A 24,101-nucleotide genomic window follows, 5' to 3' on the forward strand; every position below is an offset into this window, starting at 1 on the left:
GCCTACAATCCCAATTTCATGATCTCCACTAATCTTTCATTAGTGAGGAAATGTGGGAGTCTTATATAAAGCGACACTATTTTCCTCATGACAGACAGTTTAGGAATTCTCTTCATAAGACAAATCAGAAAGGACAGGAACGACGCCAATAGGCAGCATAACATTATCCCACACATCAGTATTGCATTGCACTGAAAAGGCAGTTTGGATATGACATACAATGTGAGAGACAGGCACGTTTCAATGTGCTAGACAGAAGTGCAATGAATGGCATGCAGCCAAACTCTGTGGGGTATGTGGAAAGCCATTGTAAAGGACTAGGTTTGCTATCTTGAACAAGTGACACTATGTAATAAAGAAGGTGGGAGATTGTGAGGAAGAGGTGAGGAAAGGACACAGCAGAAGGCAGTGATGGACAGAACTGAAGAGCATCAGTCTGTAGGTAAATCTATGCAAAAGAAAAGATGCAAAGTACAAATTTACATTTAAAAATCAACATATTAGCTGCACGTTGCACACAGCATATAAAAAAACACTCCTTCGAGGAAATGTGCGATGCCAGAAGCCCATCTAAAGTCAGAATATATGCTGTAGGTAATTGGCAATGTCTGAGATAAATACTTTCAGGTAACAGAAAGTAATCAGCAACTTTTATTACAATTGAAAATCAGTCCAATCTAGATTGAAAAACACAGCATATCACAGGACAGCCAACATCAAGTGGACTGTTGATATATGAATGTATTTCTTTACAGGATTAAGAATCAGCAATCTAAGACCTACAGTTCCCAAAAATAAATTGTTGATGGGTTTGATCGCAAAGAAAATGGATAATGCTGTCCTGTTTTGTGGAAGTGTAAAAACAAGGGAAAAGAAAATAACTGTAAAAGCTGCATCTGTGAATGAAACTGGTTTTGGTTCTGAACAGCCAAATGGGATTTGTTCCCCCAGCCACAGCAACAAAGCAAGAAAAAGGAAGATGGCCTGAATCCCAATGAGAAAAGTGTGAACAGAGGCTTTGAAGCGCACCCTAAAACTTTATGACTTTGCCTGAAATTGGTTCTCAGGATACAGGCCCTGTAAGCAAAACGTATGCTCCCCATTTACAACTTCCATCTGTCTCTGAACCTGGGCTAAGAACTCTGAAATTTCAACTAATTTGCTGGGGGAAGTGGTCTGTAGTGTCCTCCTCTCAGATAATCTGATTGGCAGGCCTTTCAATAGGATCCAGGTGACACCTTTGGGTACATGATGTCTGACAGACGGGCATATGCTGGAATCACTCATGGGGGGGTTCAACCAGGTCATACATGGCCCTTGCAAGCAGCCTAACTTCAAAGAACCTGCATCTTAATGGCCAGAATTTTCAGGAGTCATAAACGGGCCAGCTCTCAAATGCAAAGAACTAACATATGCAAAGAACTAGCATTATATGATACCAGATGTTCTGTTAAAGGCAGAGGAACTGAAGATGCCAAGAGAAAATCCTATGTGAATTTACATTTGCAATCACAATTTTGGAAATGTCCTATAGCTTAATTAAAAAAAATGTTCATTATGAAAAGCTCATTCAGCTGATATTTTTTCAGATGATAATTCTGTCAATTCCGTGAATGTGGAAATTTTCATGCAGAAATGGCATGCGACAGTTAATCGTATATCCTACTATTCATGCTGGTGAGCCTGTTATTCTAAGATGCAAAAAAAAAGTTTGGTATAAAAGCCAGTTTTTTTTTTTAACACATACATCACATGTCGTGTCGAGATCACCCTAGCATCATTTGATTTGCCTGAATGAGAGCATTAACAGACTAATAAAAATAACATGCGAGGAGCACAGTGTTTCAAAAAATTACAATTGTTAAATGTAGAAATCTCCAAGATGACATTGCATCAAATGGAAGGGAAGATGGGTTTAGTAGTCACTCCCGTTAGACTGACCTCTCCATTCATCTGCCCAATGAGCACAGAGGGGATGTTTTAATGTTGCCTCACTTTTAGAACACTGTCTATTCACATACACTGACCAATTAGATTGAAGAAATGATACACACAACTCTAGAGAGTGGTTTCTGATCTATAGAAGTTCAAACCCAAAGATTTTGGGGACATTCACTTACTCACTCACTGACTCAGATGGAACGATTGACAGACTGAAATAAGGAGATAAAGGAGAATTGGCAACAACAGAAAGGCACAAGGAATAAATTATCTTTCTTTTTGACCTATTTTTAGATGACTAGCAGTACACTGCATGAGAGTCCTAACTGGAGTTAAAGACCCAGGCTGCCTTCAGTGGAAAAGACCATAGACCCAATACAGAAAGAGCGACACCAGGCAAAGGAGGGAAGAACCCCATCTTGCTGACTGATGCTTACCCATTCGAAGAAGGGGAGAACTGAACCAATGCCCACATGATCTGTGAGACAGCCAAAAGAAATGTATGCAAGTATAATATTAAGGGGAAATAATTCTGAGAGGAGCAATACTCTAAAGGGGAATTATTAAACCCCACCCCTTTTTATTAGTGAAAGTACCGAGGGAGCGAGTTATGTAAATTGACTAGATGTACTGAGAAATGTATGAATTTATAAAAATTGTAGAAGTGTATGTGCTTCTAGAATTATAGATTTGATAGAATAGGGTCTGCGGTGTGTATACTCTCGTGCTTTGAAACACTTGTGTACGAGCGCGATACAAATAAAATATATATTGGGAGCTACCTTGCCTCCTTCACTGCGTGATGAACAAACACAGAAGAAGTATTCTGGGAGTCAAAAAGATCTCTCACTGTTTGCATGCCTATAAAAAGAATGTGCACTGAAGTCATTTCCCTTGTTATATCACAAAGCAGAGTTCTGATATTGGTGCTAAACCATTCAAGACAAAGGAGAAAAGGTAATTAACGGCTACCCAATGAGAAAGGTACACTTTTACACAGTATTGCAATCAAAGCAATGAGTATCTACGTAACACAATACACAAAGAACAGACGAAGAGGGTGAGTGAGAGTCAGAGAGGGAGGAAGAGTTTTCTCAGCACGTATGAGGTCCTGACTGTTTTGTCCACAGTTCAATTACTTCTCTAAACAACAATATATGGCCTCTCCTTAGTCCAGACCATAACAAAAGACATTTGGTGCTCAGGATTATACGTCACATTGAAAGCAATGCACCTCACTATGCACAGAAGACTATCAACCAAGAACTCAATGCCAGAAGGTCGATGAAACATTGCATATCAAGGCCCCTCCCCAGTCCTTTTGTTATGTAAAAGAGATAGAAAGACGGAAAGAGAGAGAGGACTATGAGAAACAAGAGAGAGACAAGAGAGTTGGAGAAAGTGAGAGGACTATGAGAAAGGCAAAATGCTATTCAGGTCCTATCTATATTCCTTAAGCCTAGATTTTAGTCTTATCTTGGGGGAGTGGAGCTTGGATACATATCCGTCTGAAGCCTAGCTCCTGCTGCCCCAACTGAACATTGTGAACAGAACGGGGAAGTAACGTAAGAACCAGGACAACCTCTGACTGAAATTTCTACAGGCCAATGACAGGTAAATCCTGCACTTCAACAGAATACAGAATTCAAAAGTACAGCTTTAAGACGAGCTACTGAACCCAAGCTTGATGTAGTACACCTAGCCTTTAGCAACACAAACCATGCAATACTACCAATCCGATGCTCAATATCCAAAGAAAGACCTGGAGCAAAGTTGTTGTTAACACACTCTGATTGCACTCTACATTTTCACAAACTAACGAAAATGTCAAGACAGGGCAATTTCAACCGTCATACACCCTCAATAATGCATTAGCCTCCTTATATGCCATTTGCAGTTCCTTATTTGCTTATCTCCTCGCCCTGCCAGATAACTATTTTTGCCCTCTACAAATGGAGACAGATTGACTTCTATGCCTTGATAAATGTTCTGCGACAGTGCGAAACACATGTTGGCAGCACTCTGTAAGCACTGCCCTAAAATGCAATAAACTAATAGCGTACCCACAAACCGCTGCATACTATTTACCAACACACAATTGTGTGTTCTATATCTAAACTTGCACGACCAAGCAACTACATGGGATTATATTGCTACAGCTACAAATGCCATCCTGCACATTAACCTCCGCACGTCACCACTAACTCTTTTTACCATTTCATTGCATCTTTGGTGGTGCTCTCTGCCAACTCTTCTCTCCCCTTGCCAATGGTGGAATGTGAACCACATGTGGCCTTGGAACTGTTTCTCAAAAGGGAAACCATGTTACAACTATGTTACAACGTGCGAGCAAGCCTAATCTCTCCAAGTAGGATTTCCTTTGTTGTCTCAGAAGAAAATATGGAAAAAATGGGACCAAAATGAATTTGAAAGCACATCTGCCCTGGGGAAAAGGGCAAATGACATTTCATAGGAGTGTGGGACAATATACTGCTTTATAACAAATTCTTTACATCAAAAGGATGTGGGTGGATTGGAAAGATGGAAGGAAGGAGGCGGGGTAAATGAGAAAGATGGTAAGAAGATCAGGAAAGCAGGGTACCCACAAAAAAGGCCTTGGATGCAGAGGCGCACCAGGAAACCTTAAGAGTGCCCCGTAGGTCATTTAACCACTGCCTGGTGCAGGCTTTCCTACACGCTCTCCTGATCTCGCTTTACTCTTGGCTACACCAGCTTTCGCCATTCCAATCCCCTCTCGCCATACAGCGCTCTCTCTCTTTCCCTATGCAGTTTTCCAGTATAATTCTCCTTCTGAAACTCACCTTTCTCCCTCCGCTCTCCTGTGGTAGCTATCACTTCTCTCTTTCGTCCTTCCCCTCTGCATCTCCTCAAGCAGCTCTCAATTTTAGGTCATACACTCACGTCCTGTATCTTATCCATCTCTCTTCTCACCCGCGGAACTCTCTGCCAAGCGGGTACCTCCTGCACACCCGTTTTGTTGCTGCTTCCATAATTTAATGCATCTCTTCCTTTTACATCTCCATCTTACTGTCTGCCGTCTCTTTTCCACATAGGTACGTTGGTAGAAATCTTGTTAAGAGCAAAAAATCGCCTCAGACAAGGTGTCAAGGCGCAGGAAACAGATCTCGGTTGTGGCCGCCAGTAAAAAGTCAAACTCTAGGGAACAGCAGGTCGCTTCACCTGCAGCTACTTTATTATACGTGCCCACCTCGCACAGCTCTCCCCTTCAGAAGCTCCTCACGCACATGTTCCTTCTTGCTTCCCCACAATGCCTGCAGCCCCTCCCTTCTCTGGCCAATGATTTGCTGTAGTCCCCCTCAGCCCTGCTGCACCTCTCCCTCAGCACTCTTTCTCACCTGCGACTTTCCTCATTACCCCAACTTCTGCATGTGCTGGGCTGACAGTAAGCTCCTGAGTTGGCCAAGAGGAAATCAATGGCCCGGGAAGTGCACCCAGGCAATGGCAGAGGCAGCCCCGGGAAATGCAAAAGGTCTGCATCAGAGGCCACAGGGACGCAGCCTGTACACAAAGCAGAGGCAGGAAAGCTGCACATCTCCAGGCTGATGCCGGTTAAGCAGATGCACCTGAAGGCCAGTTCAGAGGCATCCTGAACATGCCTGGGGTTTCAAGATGCCCCATGGAGGTAGCAGCTGGTCCACTGCAGAGCACTAATTGAAAGCACATTTCTCTAATATCAGCTGCACACTGTCTTGATTGCACACTCATGGGGAAACAATGTATTGAAGAAGACCGGCTCTGATTTAAGTGTGTGAAACAATGACGTTTTTTGATAGTTGGGGTTTACAAATGCTGAAATGTCTACCTGGGATCCCTTATTTACAATATTTTATTTTCATCGTAAATATTAATCCAAATCTCTTCTTAGATTTATAGTATAACCAACTATCCACCTTGTATGATCATCGCCATGCACGAGTCCTGTTGGGGGTAATGGTAGGACATTCTCCCTTCCTTATTGAAGACAGCAATCTCCCTATGCCTAAGCCAGCACAATTAGGTGTTTGAGTGGAACGAGCCATAGGATGAGGCAATTAGCCATCAAGTCAAAGAAGGTGAATGTTTGAACATAAATTAAAGATGGGGGTTCACAGCTTTGCAAACGGTAGATCACGCCATTCTCTGAGCAGTTGCCTTTGGAACATTAGCATAATGGACCTGGCTTTTAGAGAGATCGGCTGCTTGCTAAGCTCCTTTCCACCGTTTAATGTCTCGCTTGACCATGGAGTTGTGCTGTCCAGCAGGGATTAGGTTTTTTGCTTTTACTTTCTAATATCATTAACTCTTCCAAAGCTTTTCCAGACCATTTGGCTTTCCCTATCAAACCATGCTGATGCACACATCATCATGAGGTTCTGTTTCGCCTCTGAACCTGGTGTAGACCGCTTTCTTGCCTGGATGCAAAACATTAAATGCTGGATGTGCTGCAAACAAATAATAAAGAATCTATACAAAATGAAGACTCTTGTTAATGCACAATTGGATACATTGAATGGCAATGGTTGGCCAGCAGGTATCAGCTAGTACACTGTGCTGGAACCAGTCAATCTTGAATAGATCCCCGTTCCTACAAATTCCTGCTTTGAAATAAGCAGGGTTTATGTGTCTGAGGAGACTGGGCTATAATTTGGAATACTTGAACCATCTCCGGTAAGTCAAGGTCTACAGCCCTGCTTTGTGTTGAATAACGACACACAATTAACGTTTCTTTTGCCCTTCCAGTAGTCCTGATAAAACGACTTCAGCAAATGAAAAATGCTTCAGTTTACCGTGTGGCGAAAGCACAGCCATAGAAAGCGCTTAGGCCCCGCTTCAGCTATTGATGGTCAAAGTGGTCAGGAAACCCTTTGGACACAAGACTTTTAAAAATAGCGGCCTAACGATTCCAAAGGGTCTTCGAGTGCTTCACGTAGAGGTGCCCAGGTTGCACCTGGCTTGAGTTCACCTTCAAAAGGCATCCCTCTCCACCCCAATTTGTTGATCATCCTACTTCAAGGCCTGCGTTTCATTGGGAATAGAGCTCTTCTTTGAAAATATTGTAACTAGAGCTCGGTGCTTTACACGCACTGACTGATGGAATGATAAATACAGAAGGGATCCCGAAGTGAGCCCGAAAGTTACAGGCCCATCGCCTTACTGGATATAATAGGAAAGATCTACGCGACTCATCTGCTTGAACACTTTCGAATCTGGGAAAAAAACAGACCTTCGAAAGACTTCCTCCAAACGGGCTTCCAAAAAAATTGTAGCACAGTGATTAACATCTTGCTTTTAAACATGTTGAAAGCTAAAGTAAAGGAAGGGGCACCCAAGGTCTTTTTGGCCTATGTGGATCTATCAAAAGCGTTTGACAGGATAGAACGGAACAAGCTATGGTCTAAACTACAAAGTTGGAACAGTCCGCAAGAGGTGTTGGACCCAATAAAAGCTCTCCACGCCCAGACAAAAATCAGGGTGAAACTAAACCAACAGGGCATTCTATCCGAGGAGATCGAGGTAAACAGAGGCGTTAAGCAGGGCTGCCCATTGGCCCCGGCCTTATTTATAGCATTTCTGGGAGACTATCAGCAGTCGGAAAGTAAAAAAAGAGCATTTCCTCCAAAAATTGGAAAAACAGATTCCACGCCTGCTTTATGCTGATGACGTGATCCTGATCGATCAGACTAAAGTGGGGCTACAGCGGAAACTATCCAACTTGGTAAACTACATCAGTGAAAATAACCTCGAGATACATAAATTGAAAACAAAAATCTTGGTTATTGAGAAAGTACCAAGCAAAACGAAAAAGCACCAGACATGGTTTCTCGATAACATCAAAATTGAAACCGTAAAAAGCATCAAATACCTGGGCGTATTGATGGACAGTTCAGGATTAGACAACACCTGGCAAAGCCAACTGTGGGAGAAAGTCAAGCGGTTGACCGCTCAAACAAGAGCAGTCGACAGGAAGTTTGGAAAATTCTGTCTAACTCCGGCAAGAACCTTTTATAAAACAAAGGTAGTGCCATCGCTCGCCTACGGAACAGAGGCTTCACTGTATATCCCGCGCCAGCTGTGGACAAAACTGGAGGGCTATGTATGGAAATCAGTGTTAGGTCTACCAAAATCGACATCTATGCCTGCCATCAGGAGAGAACTGGGCTTGGTGTCCCTAGCGTCTATGGTGGATCAAAGCGCGATGAGACTATATAGGAAAATAATCATGTCCGATAGCCTACGCACATATGATATTCTGAGGGAAGAAATCGAATCAGGAAAGTGGGCAGCCCTAAATAAATGGACCAAGGCTAGAAAAGACTAACACAAATAGCCTGTTCAGAAAAAGACTTAAAGGAAAATCTAGATCGAATTAAATGAAAAATGCAAGAGTGGGATTGGATTATCACAGTTGAAAAAGTGGTACGAAATAAACTCTTAACCCACTTACCACCAACATTCAACAAGCTGAAAAAAATGCAAAACTATTGTCTAAAATTCCCGGATAAAAAAACGGAGAAATCTGTTTTTGAAAGCCAGATTAAACCTGTTACCAACGCGGGAGATTATAGCCATCCGAGGACCCCAGAGCGATAAACACCTAGTGATAGACTGTCCAAAAACTATTGAAAATAGAAAGGCTTATCTTCAACCGTTGCTTTCGAATTCTTGGTTTTTAGAGTCCGACGATCTGTGGAACAGATTGATCTCGGGTGAAAAAACGAGTTGGATTGTGGCTATGGCGAAGCTAACAGAATTAGCAATGAAAAAAAAAACAAATCCCCAAGTGGCCACGGAGAAGCTACAGTCAAGAGTCGAACTACTCTGGTGAACTGGGCAAAGACGCAAACCCTCTGAACTTTTGTACAACGCAAAACACGAACATGTTAGGACGGGGGATTTGCGTGAAGATTTTCCTCGCGCATGAAAAGAGAGTTTGAAGTTTTGATAACACTCAGTTCTTTTAATGAGTAAAAATCAAATAAAAAAAATATACATTTATTCAAAAATGGGGCAGGGTGCCTGAAAAGCACATTGGAAAAAAAATGGAAAAGTACAAAAATAAGAAAAACGTACACTGGAAAACCTGCGCACAGATAGCAGGTAATCTGATATATCAGACACTTTACTTAGTCAAAAGAGGCCTCATTATGCGTTTAGAGGCATTTCTTTTTTAAATGCTGACAAAGTCAATCACCATTGCAGTCACTTAGTTTGATGTTAATCCTCATTCATGAAATCCCTAGGACTCCATTAGAGATTTGGAGTATTTACTGCAGGTGCTGCATATCCTCCATTTGTCCAAGGGGGTTATCCTCCACTTGACCTCCACAAAGTTGGCATCTGGCGGTGTGGAAAAGTGTGTTTTTTCACTGCACTGCCAAACCTGTAAGGAGCCCAATATCTTTCTTTGTAGCCTCAAGACAAAAAGATAAACAGAACACTTTGCATGAACATTGGTGTGTAACTCAAGCCTAGTAAAATGAATTTAATTAAATCCCTTGGAATGTCCATGTGGCACACCGGCAGCCAATTCTCCTCAAACGCCCAGGGGGGAGGGTTTGTACCGTCAACGGACCCTGCCTAGGCACTCGCAGTCAATTTGCCATGACTGACGAGGCAGAATAAAAATTCTGCAACGGGCCACTGCTTGCCCGGGTTAATGTTTCTACCAAAAGCAGAGTAGGATTTAATGCCATCAAGTAGAGAACGCTAATCCCCCTATTATCTAGACCTATAAAGACATTGCTGGCAACCACCCGTTATGCCCATTAGACTGTCTGACATGAATGTTACACATTACAATAGATTAAGGGGCCCCGCCCTCGGGGCCCTACTAGGTGTTATGGGTCCATAAACCTTATTAAACACCCTTTCTGTGGCTCAAGACTAACTCGGTTCCCAGGGTCCAAGGTGCCCATTAGGGCACATGGGCAAGGTTTCTAAATCTTAATTATAACCTTTAGGATGTTCATTTAGTGATCCCCTTGAATAATCTGTGGGTTATATGACCTGCTGTATCCCAAAGAGTGTTCACAATGCCACATTCCAAGCGCACCCACCACCAATTCCTCACGACCACCAAGGTGGACTTTTATAAGATGGAAAGGACAATGCATACGTACTCCAAGCCAACTCCCCACGACTGTGCAGGCCACGTAAGTACTATCAACTGGCCCCTGCATTCCAATGTTAATGGAGATCTCAAAGGCGGAGTGGGCCTTCCCTCCAGGAAGTAGAAAACAAGGAACCTGCTTGTTATATAGGGATATAAAGGCATAACTTGCTTCCAACCTTACAACCCTTTTTACTCTTTTTCCTCCTCATAAGGGGTGTTACAATAGTTTAAAAGACCCGCATTAGGGCCATAGCGGGCGTTATTTGGCCTGTGAACCTTGTTAGAGGCATTTTCTGTGCTCAGGCCTTTAACTCGGACCTCTGGAACCATACAACCGGGTATGCCCTCAGGCGAAGCCTTCAAAGCCCAACTAGAAAATTGAAATGTTGGCAGTGCCACTGCAGACAAAGTGGCAAAGGGCATTTTTTTAATTATCAATTTCTAGAAAAGTACATGAAAGAAATGAGAACAGTAGTATAACACTTAATAAAATACAGGAAACCTTATTAGAGATAATGGAGAGAGAAGAGTACAAAAATAAAAAATAACCCCCACCCCCTATGTTCATCCCCTTTCCCTCCCACCTCACACTGCACCTCATAACACACAGTGTCCAAACTTCCACATCCCTCAGCCCATATTCAAGTCTCATCAACACCCTTGCTTTTCCTTTGGGGTTTCAGAAGAAGTTTTTCCTTTGGGGTTTCAGAAGAAGCCTTTCAATATTAGATCAAGAGCACAACTCCTGCAGCCATGATGACGTATCCAGCTCGGTGGGAGATGTCCATTCCCGCAGGATGATCTTCTTTGCGGACAGTGATGCTCTATAAACCAGGCTCTTTTGTGGATAGGAAAGGTCTCCCAGCAGGGCATCACCATCTCCCATAATTAATGTGGCAAAATCATGTCCCAAATCCAAATTCAAACACATCCGGGATGTCATACAAGTTCCGCACCTTCCTACAACCCCAAAACATATGCTCCAAGGTACCAGACACATACTTACATCCCCAGCATCAGACATTCCACACTTCATCCTATCTGGTGTCCAATAAACCCGGTTCAGCAGTTTAACCCGTCTCACCCGTCCTCCCAGGCTAAAGGACATTTTGGAGATGTTTCCACAAATAGAGAGTCATTCGAATTCTAATAAATAAGAACTTTACTTCGCCTCTGTCATATTGGAATCCAGGACATCGGGCCAAGAATTCAGGGGCTTCATATTCCCCTTTACTTTGCTGCTCAGGAGTTTGTAAACCAAAGAGGCCACATGCTCTTGCTTCAGCGCCACTTCAATGCACTCCCTACCGACACACCATGACCCGGCTGAGCCAAAGCAGACCATAGGGACCTGCATTTCACATACGAGCAGTTCTGGAGACCGCGCAATAATGGTTGGAATCAGTCTCCTGTCCCAACAGTCTGTTTTTCTTTTGTAGTTACTTGTTTTAAAAAAGGACATTCTACTCTCATGGGATGGAATGCTCTAATGGCATTAATCTCCCCTCCCCGGGCAATTACCAGGGGATAATTCCCCTTGGCTCTCGTTAAAGTCCCATGCTTAGCTCACTTTATTAACTTGGGCCGACAGCCACTGCCACCTTGTAATGTCCTGTTAACGTGGCATTATTGCATAAGTAATTCACATTATGACTTCAGGGCCTGTTTGTCTTCATCCATGAATTGCCATTACCATCATCACACCGTCCTAGAAACAACATGAAATCCTGTGTGGCTAACTCGATCTAGCATCAAAACACAGTATAGCTTCCTATTATACAGTTTTCTCCTTTCCCTGGCAAGCTGCCAGACGGTTTTGAAATCTAGAATCATAAAAAGGGGTACATGCAGCTTGCTGGAAATGTAGAGATCAAACACACACTGGACACACAAGTCACTGCAAAAATCCATATTTACTTCTGTATGATACATGGGAGAAAACTCTTTGAAACAAATGCTAAGTGGACATGAAAAGGTTTCTCCAAATACCATCAAATATTGCTTGGTGACTTGCTGATCTACTGGACCGCTGGGAATGTAATTCGACGTTATGACTTATGAACCGTCTGACCAGAAAAGGATGTGTCGGTTCGAAGAGACACAGAGGGCCTCATTACGACCCTGCTGGTCCGGAAAGAATGGTGGCAGTAAAACCGCCGCCACAGTTCTTTCCAGACTGGCTGATTAAGAGTCCTGCAGGCAGGAGGTGTCACTCCCACCAGGTCTGGCCTGGTGGGATTTACATCACCCGCCTGCAGGCGGACATGGAAATACTGGCTCCGTCATAGACGGAACCGGTGTTTCCATTGTCCCCATCCCCATGGAGTCCTAGAGGACTCCATGGGAATGGGGACTTACAGAATTCCGCCTCTGGAATTCCCGGGTCACTGGGTTCATAATGTCCCGGTGATTCCAGGAATCACCGAGGCAGAATGGTAATACGGGTCCGGTGGTAACCTGCCGGTTTTTCCGGAACGGATACTGCCGGACTCGTAATGAGGCCCAGTATATACTGAAAAATTGTCCAGAGGACTCTATTCAGATATTGCGTATCAAAAGTATTATTTATTGAACTAGGTTCGAGGAGAGACACCAGAGCCTTACCTTTCTGTGGTAGCAGCAGGACAATGAAGAGAAGAGCAATCGTAGCCGAAATCCTAAACCCCCTGAAACCTCGCCTCGTGCTGGCATCGTGGCCATGTGCCATACTGCCGGTATTTATCCTGCAATAGAAAATAGACATGTTGAGGAAGTGGGGGATTCAGTGCCTGCAAACCACACTGCACAAAAGATAAGTTAAATAGAGACAGTATAAGTGAGCGACTCCACTTGCATAGCATCCCTAATGCACTGAATTGTCTCAAGGCGCTAGAGTTAATCCTGATCCAGCATCACAAGCGGCACATTTCTTTCTTGCATTATTTAAATCCTCGGTCTCAGTCTTCATGTGTTGGAGCTAATGAAAAGGGGTGTATGCCCCCCGAAACATCAAAGTTGGATACTCCACAAACCCAATGGAAACATCTGTGATGATCAATTATGTCATAACTGTAAATGTAATAGATTCTAACTATAATTTCACAACTGCATTAAGTGATATATTGTTTAAAAACATATACATTTTCAACCAAAGACTTTAGTAACCTGGACCAGTCTGTGCTACTTGTGGAGAGGGAAAGCTAAAAATAGTTTAAGCCCAGGGTTCACGAGTCACCTATACTGGGAATCTGGTAACAAGTTGTAAATCATATTAAAACAGCTTCCTTTTTCTCGATTTTTCCATGCAAGTTAGTCTAACAAATTAGCGACTCCCATGCGTTATCCTCAAGGGCCTCACGATTTACAAACAGTCAAACATTTAATGCAGTCATTTTGTGGGCTCCTTACTCATTTGAACATATTTGATTTTTGTAGAGTTTCTGTGGTTTTGTGTCAGTGTCCTTTGCATTAATCTGGTTATTTCTCCTTTTCTATAGAGCTCTTAGATCTTATAATCCTTTATTATTGCAGAACCCAATTAATCCATGCCGTTGTATCCACCTTGGCTAGACGCGATGACACCCACTGGAGTGCATGGACGGCTCTCACCGATCTGAAGGAAGTCCTGTGCATCTTTTTACATAGATTTCACCAGCCATCCTAAGTCAATACTACTAGAAAAGTACCTGGAGTTGGAGGGACTATTTGGAAAGCTTTTGGGGGCAACATCAGGGGAATTCCACTGTAGCAGTCATGCAGCCCTCAAGCCAAGCAGCACGCAGGTATATGCCTCGTCGGACATGCTGTTCAATACATCTCTCAAACACACTAGCTCATGGCGTCTCTAAAAATCGGTCCAATGGCCAGAAATGATCGTGTGGGGTGCAGACAAATGTTAAAACCAGGGTCTGCAGCCTTTGGCTCTGCAGATGTTTTGTACTACAGTTCTTATCAGTCCTCGACAGCGGAGCCAATAATGAGGATTCATGGGAGTCGCAGTCCAAAACATCTGGTGTGCCACAGGTTTCAGCACCTTGACTTGGTTAAAAAATATTTAAATAATCCAGTTTTAAGGATGCAGGTTTACTGTGTTGAAGTGTTAGAGTAACGGCAAATTAAGTTACAATTTTTTTCCCCAATGATAAAGGACACCCCTGAAGAATATGTGAATGACTACTGGAATTTTTATAGGTCTCAAAGCGTCATCCAAAATTCTGTCCAAGTCTACTGTTTGGCAGATTTCTTTTTGACAAACTGTTGCCTAAAAGGGAGTAAATATTTGACTAGTGTGATATACTGGAAAAGCCTACTATTTTATAAAACCAAAATACATTTTATTTTCATATGTATGTACCAAATCCAGATTCAGAGGTCATACCATTTATAACATTAAAACTATCTAGACCGATGCAAAAAGCCTGAGCAACCAGCGGTACGCAATGTCATGCGTAAGGGGCCCTAGACCTCCCTAATGACACTTGCATCCCTAAGGGCCATTAGTCAGGCTGATGGACCTAATGTCCCACAATGCACCCTTCCTGGGGACCGCTAATGCTAATTTAAAGTAGGACAAATAAAGTTATTCCCAGCTTTGTTTGACTAGGAAGCTGATTGAACTACATTTTGCTGCTTTATTTAAACTATTTTTACTTCATAGAAAGATAGATGGTGGTAGGAGGTCGGTGTATAGAAGATAGATGGTGGTAGGAGTTCGGTGTATAGAAGATAGATGGTGGTAGGAGTTTGGTGTATAGAAGATAGATGGTGGTAGGAGTTTGGTGTATAGAAGATAGATGGTGGTAGGAGTTTGGTGTATAGAAGATAGATGGTGGTAGGAGTTCGGTGTATAGAAGATGGATTGTGGTAGGAGTTCGGTGTATAGAAGATAGATGGTGGTAGGAGTTCGGTGTATAGAAGATAGATGGTGGTAGGAGTTTGGTGTATACAAGGGGGTAAGGAGGTAGGCGAGAGGTGGTGTGTGATAAGGACTCCGTCTGCATTTTGCGATGGAAAGAAACAGTTAAAAATAAGTAAGAAGTAGTGCTCAGATCATGCCCTGAAAAAAATCGTTGTACCTTTTCTACAGGAAAAGAAGGGAGCTGCTGAAATCAAAGAAGACCCAGGGGGAATGCTTATTTTCCTCACAGAATGTCACTTGTTGGAGAAATGTAAAAAAAATAAAAATAAAAAAAATAAAAATAAATACTGTAGATGGAAGCAAAAAAAGACCAGTGCAGAGGGGAAAGAAGAGTCCCACTATGGGGTTTAAGAACAACAGAAGCAAGCAGGGGAACATGGCTTTAAAGAAGGGAAAGAAGACCTCATTTTTTCTGTAAATAGCAGCATTACTTCACCCATTTAGAACAACCTTTACATGCCCCTCATTTTAACGTTGTTTGCACTTATGTGCCCTTTATAGAAGATTCAATCTGAGGTTTTCTTTAGTGCCAAAAAGATAGTATGTCCTCTTAACTGGTAGCATCAATTCCCTCCAAAAAAGCCTGGCTAAGTGTTCCTGCGCAAGTTCTGGTAAGATGGGACAGAAATACAAAGTATGATCTCAAAGTCTTCTTGTCAACTCCCCCATTCTTTTACTACGGCGCCCATGACAACCAACTAAAACACTTAGAAATAAGAGCTTTTAATAAATGTAAACACCGAGGTATAGTCCTTTCTTACAGATGTATTCATTGTGTTAATTGACCCACATTGGGGTGACATGTATTGCCTATAGCATCCAGAGAGTTAAGTAGAAGGCTTATTATGATGGCACAGGAGCGGGCAAAGTTATAAAGGATGTCTTGCCCCAATCCGACTTGTTGCAAGTGTATATGGCCCATGAGAGACAGGGTGCAGCTGGATTTGGGGGCACGAATAAAAAAGGGAGATAAGGGAGGAAAATAATTATTAAAATATTAATATTATTGTATTTATTGAGCATGGACCTAGCTTCAGGAAACAATGGCGCATTCTACTGTCATAGGGGAAGAACACAGTGAGGCAAGCACAGAACAAGGGAGCGAGAAGCTAACAGAGGAGGATGGGCAATTGGCAGGGATCTAAATGCAACCGGGGGGAAACAGTGAGGAGCAGATCACTGAGTCTCAGGCAGGGTGGGGAGTAGAGGGTGTGTGGACTTAAATGTTAGAGCCGAGCCATTCCTTGAAGCGGAAGGTCTTGAGTTCTTTCCTTAACTGTAGAAGCAAAGCAGCAAATAATTAGCAACTTTGAAGGATGCCTCTGTAACAGCATTTGCATTGCAGCATTTACTTTGCCTACTACCTACTTTTTGAGGATTTCAGCCAGCTTCCTTTGGGAACATTATTTTCATGATTTATGTGTATGTGTGTTTTATTGCAAAATGCCTCTCAATGTTCCTCTTTTTCCACCACTGTAGCCTGGGCACCGTAAATGAAAGATGCACATCATCTCTTTACGCTGGTAGAAATAAAATCGGGTTCCCACTCTTGATGGAAATGGCACATCTTATGCCTTTTGTTGGATGGTGTGTCTGCCTCTGCAGCCATGATTTCAGCATGGGTAGTTTCTTTGTTTCTTTTGTGGGCTGCATGTGGAAAAACAATCTGAGGAGTACTTCAAGCAAGGAGTTTTACGGTTTAAAAAGCATTCAGCAGTTCTCTCGTGTTGGATCGTAGGCAGTACCTTTCTTTGCCTTCTTTCTCGTCTGCCCCGTCTGCTATTTCTTGTGATGTCCTGCAAGGCTCTGCACTTTCTCCTTTATTATTCAAGGTGTATATTCAGCCTTTGGTTTTGCTTATTCGATCTTTTGGGTTTCGGGGCTATTCATACGATGACGACACACAGATCATTACGCGGCTTGATCTTTTGCACCAGGAAACAGCAGGTTGATGTTGTTCATGTATGCAGGCAATCCATCTATCGATGAGCAACAACTGGTTGTGTCTAAACGGTGTCAATCGAAGTTCTTTTGGCCGGGTCACCTAGGGCGTCATCACTATGAATGCTGGACTTCTGGCCCTACTCTATCGGGGGCCTAAGAAACGTTGGTGGCCACTGTGAAAAATATTGCCATTAAAGTGCCGGCCTCCTTATCTACCAAAAGAGCTATTTCAAAGTTAAACTTTTGTGGAAAATTCTCCGCTCTATACTTGAGCGCCTTCATGTACCAATGGTCTCTTCTTCCATGTCCGGTGTTTTGGACTATTGTAATTGTCTATAACTGCATCAGCTGGCTTATCTGCTGCGTCGACTCGAGATACTTCAAAACTCAGCTGCGAGAGTTACCACTTTACGTGCCCATATCTCAGCTATAGCTCACCATTTACATTGGCTTTCATTTGCCAAACAAGTGGAATTTAAGCTGCTCTGTATTGTGCAATGTGCCTACTATCAGGTTGTCTCTGCAGGAACAAAATATGTCACTATATTTCATCTTGTTTACTTTGTGTGCCAGAGGCACTCTTGCTCCAAGTTCCTAGGTTTAATCAGTTTAAATCAGAGTAGACTTGGTGGCTGTACCTTTTCTGTTGCTGTGGCCAGGCTATGGAATAAATTACCTTTGTCCCGGTGTGCTGTCGAGCATAATCCTTCTTTTCGGCGGCTGCTGAAAACTTTGCTGTTTTAGTCGGGCTTATTTTTGGGTTGCTTGACCTTTCCTTTTTCAGCGCCAAGATGTGTGTGTGTATGTGTGTGTGTATATATGCAGAACCCTGCACCGAATGCAGAGGTTAAGCGGCAGGGGAGGGTATCAGTCATACGATTGGACTTCAGCAGCATGTACTTGATCAGATCATAGGTGACCAATTCAGTGCAGTTCACAATGGCATTTCAGGTAATGTTGGGTGCAGTGCCTTTCCATAGGCCCTTCATGCCCTCCTCTCTGGCAATGGTTTTATAGGCATCCATGATCCCCTTGCATCTCTTGGTACCACTGGTGATTTTGGCCTGGAACCTCACCTTCACCACATCCGTTGGTTGGGCAATGGCCACTGCCATGGTTCCGGTGGTGCACCCGGCAAGAAGTCGGCTGCCGATGCCAACATGCTCAAAGCCCTTGGTGTAGAAATGCTTGACGGAAGCGTAGAGCCCGATCCGCACAGAGGTGAAGCTCATCTGGCGCTGCAGGCCGGCCACCAGGCCATTGTAGAGACTCTTGGGCCCCTCGGTCTTCACCATGGTGCTGATTGTGCCGAAGACACCACTGTACTGCACCGTCCTCGATGGGCCGGACGGAGACTTGCTCTCCCTTGTATCTAAAGACAGACTTTAGCGGTGTCCAGAGGGAAGCTGAACAGGTCAGCAATGCATGCGGCAGTCCCGGCAGCAACAAACCTCACAGCTACAGTGGGAGGCAGATCGGTGGGCTTGAATCCAACCATTTTTACTGACTGCGAGCTGTCTGGTCCAAAATCAGACACGCAGTCTGATAGGAAGGAAAGAGATTGCTCGAAGGTGATGTAGTGATAAGATGAGGCAAACGGACCAGTCTCTGCCCCAAGTCTTACTCAAGTGTTTCAGGATGGGCTGGGCTGGACGCGGTCAGGATTCCCTGAAGGTGTCCCGGACGTCGAACTTTCTTTCCCGCTAGCCCTGATCTTCCTTATGTAAACGTTTAGAAGTGGGGTCCGAATGACCATGCTCCGTATCCTGGTTACAAATAATTAAAAGGGGGGAGGATTGCAGAAAAGGGGGGACAGCAAGGTGGAAATGAGCTGGAAAGTGCTGAATGCGAGTTTTTTTACATATATATGTATTACAGTTTCTGAGGACAACATGGCAGAAAATTGAGGAATTGACAGGGGAGGAAGGCACAGTCAAAGCAAGGTGGCCTATTTGGATGAACACAAATGCGCGAGTGGATGGGAAACCTCTATTCTGGACAGACTGATTGCTAGAAGGAATAGAATGGATCAGAGACCAGATCAAAGACAATGAATCGATTCCACTTAACACTTTGGTTGCCACAAAGAAAATACGAGGTTGCCCTTGTAGTGAATACCGCAGATTAAGAATGGCAGTTGGCAAGCTCAAAGTATCGGATGATGTAGCCCTAAGAGGACATCTAATGACCCTGAAATCGAAAGGACATTGTGCATCTAGAATGTACAAACTCTTGATGAGTTTTAGGCACACAAACAAGCAGCTTCTCAGGACTTGGACTGAATGCTTGGGTGCAGAGATGACAACAGGGTAGTGGGAGAACATATGTAGGAATGTTGCACTGACTTCATTGAGTACTGGAGAGAGTCTGTCATGTCAAAATATTGAATAATGCATATTGGACTACTACTCCAAAGTTTGCAAGAGGAATGAGTGATACAGAGTTATGCTGGGGCTGTGGGCACAGGAGGGATCATTTGATCTGGAAATGTTCTAAAGTGAGGTTGTATTGGCAAGAGGTAACTAGAACAATTAATAGAGTATTAATAACAGGCATTGATTTTGACTTCCAAACTGTAATCCCGGGGGATGACAACCTCTTGACGGAATTGAGCCACCCACAGAGATGCTGGCTGTTTAGGGCTGCACTAACGGCAAATAAAATCATTTCGAGAGACTGGAAAAGTGTCACTGCTCCTTGCATATCTGCCTGGATGGAAGAACTATGTAAAATGTCTCTGACAAGAAGGTTATTCTGGGTAAAAGAAAGAAAATGAACCTTTATGATGGAATATGGGGGAGGTTTGTGGAAATTATCTGATATACATAGGCTTGTGTTTAGCCACCTGACCCGGTTTGTATTTGTTGTACTATATTGTAATTGTATGTATTGCAGTGTGTTGATTATATTGCATTTTGAAAAGAAATAAAAATGTAAATACAAAAAAAAAAATGATGTCATTGCTGGTGGTAGTTGCGCTGTTTATATAGGCCTAATATAACATAACTTACAATGTTCTGCTTTGTCGAAAGCCACTGCCAGTTTAGCTTCTCCACAATTCATGCAAATTGCTGACATGCCAGACCACCGAATTTCGGCCAAGAAACGTAGACAAGGAGGCCTACTTTGTTGACTACCCTTAAAGGTTTTACGCCAAAATAATTGGCAAGATGCAAAAAATGAATATGTGGGGAAATAAGTGTAATTGACAGGGCCAAAAAAACATTCAGTTTTTTAGCAATGACTTGAAACGTGCACAAATCATAACAGCACAACCTGACCAAATATGAATCGTTATATTAACATTTTGAGCAAAGAGAGAACGGTTGTAGTGAGAGGGGTGACTTAAATGAGTGGCGAACTGCCAACCGTCAGGTCTTCATGAATGCAGCAGTATCACAGAGAACAGCTCACTCTCCCTGAAGGAATCATGGAGGTAATTCTAGTGCATGATCCTTGGGCCAGGCCTGGCTTGCATGTACTGCTCTCTCAAATCTATTGTGGGCTCCGACATCACACAAAGTTTAAAATGCCAATTATGACATTATTTATTCATTGTTTTACATTTTTTTTAAACGCCCAAACCAGCTTTAGTACCATACAAAGGGGCTCATCACGAGTTGGGCTGTAGCCCTTAAATGCAGTGGTAACGGTATTACCGCCACATTTAAGGGTTGGCCCCATCAAGAGTTGGGCGCTAAATCGGCGGTTTTACCAACAGCTTTTTTCTGGAGGTGAAAATCGCTGTTTTCGGCGGTATTACAGCCGGCTGTATTAGCCCGCAGAATTAGCACTGAAAAATTCCCCATTGGATCCAATGGACCCAATAAGGAATGGGGATTTACCATTAAGGCCCAACCCGTGATCCAGTGGTAATACCACCGGACCGGTCGGTGCTAGAGCTATTACAGTCAGTGGTATTACAGCCAGGAATATGGCCCAACTCGTGATGAGGCCCATAGTTAGGAAAATAGAGTACATAGTAATGGTGTAGGCATGAAGCAGAAATCAGCTGTTACTCATATTTATCAAACAACCAGGTCTCGACTTGTTTTTTGAAGTAGGGGAATGATTGTTCGTTTCTGATGTGTGCGGGTAATGAATTCCAGCGTGCAGGTGCTGTGACGCAGAAACTGACTCCACCTGCTCTTTTGCTCTTGAAACTCGGGGTACGCAGTGAGAAGCCAGAACTGGATTTGAGCACCCACACATGGACAATTTGGGTAATGCAGTTAAGGTACAGGGGGCCTCCTTGTGCATGCAATGGTGACCAATAAAAAGGGTTTTGAATTCCACTCGAGGTTTGATAGGGAGCCAGTGGGATTCGCGTCTGGTAGCTGTGATGCGGTCAGTGCTTTTAGGGCTGAGGGCGGAGTGAAGTGCTATATTTTGGAGGAGTTCGAGTTGGGACATATTTGCAGTTGCGATGCCTATAACAAGAGCATTGCAGTAGTCTAATTGCGATAAGATCAGTGCTTGTGCCCGTGTAAGACAGTTACTAGGAGAAAGGGACGGTCTACTCAGAGAGATGAGTCTGGCTGTGTAGGCAGTTGACAAGGCTATGGTATTAATCGGTCTGGTCATGGTAAGGTCAGCTTCAAGGTATACTCTGTTTTTATTTGTTTCAGTACTGGGATGGATGTAAGTCAATACAAAAAAGAGAAGATAGTGTCCATGTGTTTGAGCCGGTGTGTGGAGCCAATGAGGAGGAGCTGTTTTTGAGTGGCCATCCCGTTTTGGATTGGGCTGTAAATGGACTTGATTTTGATAGGGTCAGCATTGTGATCACCCGTGAGAGAGATGAGAATTTGTGTATCATCAGCAAAGTTATTGTAAATGATCCCTCTGGAATCAAGGAGATCGAAGAGGGGTTTTGTATAGGTGTTGTAAAGACTGGGCAAAAGACACAACCCATGCGGAATGCCGACCATTGTTTGCAATGATATCAACACGTATTTTCCAGCGGCAGTGCCAGCATATCCCACACTGTTGGTCACACATGAGGCCCCAATACGAGTTTGGTGGTAATTCAGCAATACATTTGCTGATTTACCAACAAAACACATTCACCGTTACCTCCACTTAGTCCCCATTTTTGGAGTCCATAGGACTCCAGGAGGATTTTGGCAGAACTACTGTGAGTAATGCATGATGCTGTAGGAAAGACCTCTACTTTCAGGTGAAACTTGTAATTCGTGGTGCAGTAAAAACAGGACATTCTGTTACCGGAAAAAATTGTCAGTAACAAAGTTACCATTTTTTTCCTGCACCTCTGAACTTGTAATGAATGCCATTGACGTTGTTTGCTACTTTTTCAGTGTTCTTTGTTAGTTATGGCCAATTTGTCGTGAACCAACCAATTACCAGCGATGAGGAGACAGAGTGGACAATGGAATGCAAATACTAAACATCCAATGATTTACGTATCCATCATGCAAAATAGTGTGCGTTCCTGACCCACAACACTGAGCACTGTGGAGGGCATACTTCCCATGACACGGAAATGGAAATTGTAAGTCTTTATTACAAAGAATGGAAATGTTCGGCAGCAGTTACGGCTTTCTTTCCTTTTCAGCACAACTTCACAATAGCAGCCAATGAGGGGAGGGGTTCCTTGCCAATTCTGATATTCCTTGTGCCCTCGACAACCTGCTCCAATGTGTTGCTCTTTAAATTCAGAATTTTCTCCTCAAGGAACTCCAGAATGTATGTTAGTTGCCTAATATTTAAAGTGAGCTACTGTAGGTTGAATTTGTCGTACGATAGACTGTGTTTGGAATTTATTTTGTACTGAGAGTAGTACCCTTGCAGTCAGAATTCCCAATGTTTATAGACTTCACATTTTTATAGGTAGTAACCATAACTTTAAAAAAAAAAAAATTCCCCCACTGATTCCCTCTTTTGTGTTTCTCTGCGAGAGTGTTATGTGCCTATTTCTGAATGTGAGCATGCAATCATTTCTTATGCTGTGTGCGACAGTAGTGTTCATGTATTATTACATATTTTCTCTGTGCATGAATGTTACATGTTTATTTCAAATACCGAGAGTCCGTTTTTTGCAAACATTAATTCTGAGCATGTTCTCCTGGAAGGGATGCCTGTTAGATGCGTTTCTTTGTTGCATGTGTTGTATTGTTGGCGGTGGTGGTCTGTGTGTGTTCAGTCCAATGTGTCACCCGCAAACATGCATGTTAGTTGACTGTGTCTATTATGCACTTGGTATTGTTGCTGATGTGTGTGATGTGTCTGCATGCTCAAACATGAATGTGCTTGTGAATTCACACTGCACTCTTACAACACATGTGTGAATTGAAGATACTTTTTCCACCATCAAAAGTGAATGTCTAGTGTGTGGCTGATCGGATTTTCGATGCTTTTCCTATTGCAAGCTCCAGTTCCAGGTAAGGGCTAGGTATGTGCTGAAAATAAAGGCAGACCATTTCGAGATGTGTGTCCCAAAAGCATGCTTTTTTGGGGACACATGGAAACCCCAATGCAAAATTATTTCTTTACATTATTTTTCTAAATGACATCATTAGTTAAAATTCATCATATTTGGCGTGAGTGTTTGCCAGATGTGCTAAACTGTCATCGAAGAGGTCAAAAGTTACAGAGGAACACAGGGTCTCATTTACCTATGCAAATTGTCAAGTAACCTTGGCACTACCACGTCATAATATGCATATCTACCAACACACACATAGATGTCCACAGAGGCATATTATGGTTTCTGGGTAGCGATACCACAGGTAAGGAGTGTACATTACATATGAAAATGTCCATAACTTTTGTAACTTGTATATGAAATTTCACCAACTCTGGCAAAATATAAGCTGGGCTACATCATAACACACATGCCAAATTTGATGAATGTGTTCATGGTGAAAAGGGTGGCGTTCAAAAACATTTTTTGCGCAAGGTTTTCTGCCATCTTCCCCAAAAACCATGGTGTTGGGACAAATATCTCAAAATTGTGTACTTCGATTGTAGAGATTTTTCACAACTAGACCTTATGGGAAACCGATACATGCAGTAACAATGAGCAGCATCTGATCGGGGAATGTGTGTTCACTTTTCAAACTGTAAAAGTATCTACAATACGGTCGTAAGCAGTTGATCCGAAAAATATCCCACAAACACCTACGAATATGTACGCGCAAACATGCTAAGAGAAATGATCAGCAA

At 43.0% G+C, this 24,101-nt stretch overlaps 1 protein-coding gene and 1 pseudogene across 14 annotated transcripts in view; both read right to left on the reverse strand.

Annotated features, from left to right (window-relative positions):
- The window catches only part of ADGRG2 (adhesion G protein-coupled receptor G2), an 835,692-nt gene that overhangs the window by 696,576 nt on the left and 115,015 nt on the right, over positions 1 to 24,101 (reverse strand). For all 14 annotated transcript variants that reach the window (XM_069636971.1, XM_069636968.1, XM_069636965.1 and 11 more), the window contains one exon: positions 12,680 to 12,798. In XM_069636971.1, the coding sequence (XP_069493072.1) occupies positions 12,680 to 12,798 (119 nt within the window). The remainder of the gene's footprint in view (positions 1 to 12,679; positions 12,799 to 24,101) is intronic.
- LOC138526559 (dicarboxylate carrier UCP2-like) lies at positions 17,657 to 18,414 on the reverse strand (annotated as a pseudogene).

The sequence above is a fragment of the Ambystoma mexicanum genome, chromosome 7p (genome assembly GCF_040938575.1).
Source record: "Ambystoma mexicanum isolate Mex_15411 chromosome 7p, UKY_AmexF1_1, whole genome shotgun sequence".
NCBI classification, from domain to species: Eukaryota; Metazoa; Chordata; class Amphibia; order Caudata; family Ambystomatidae; genus Ambystoma; species Ambystoma mexicanum.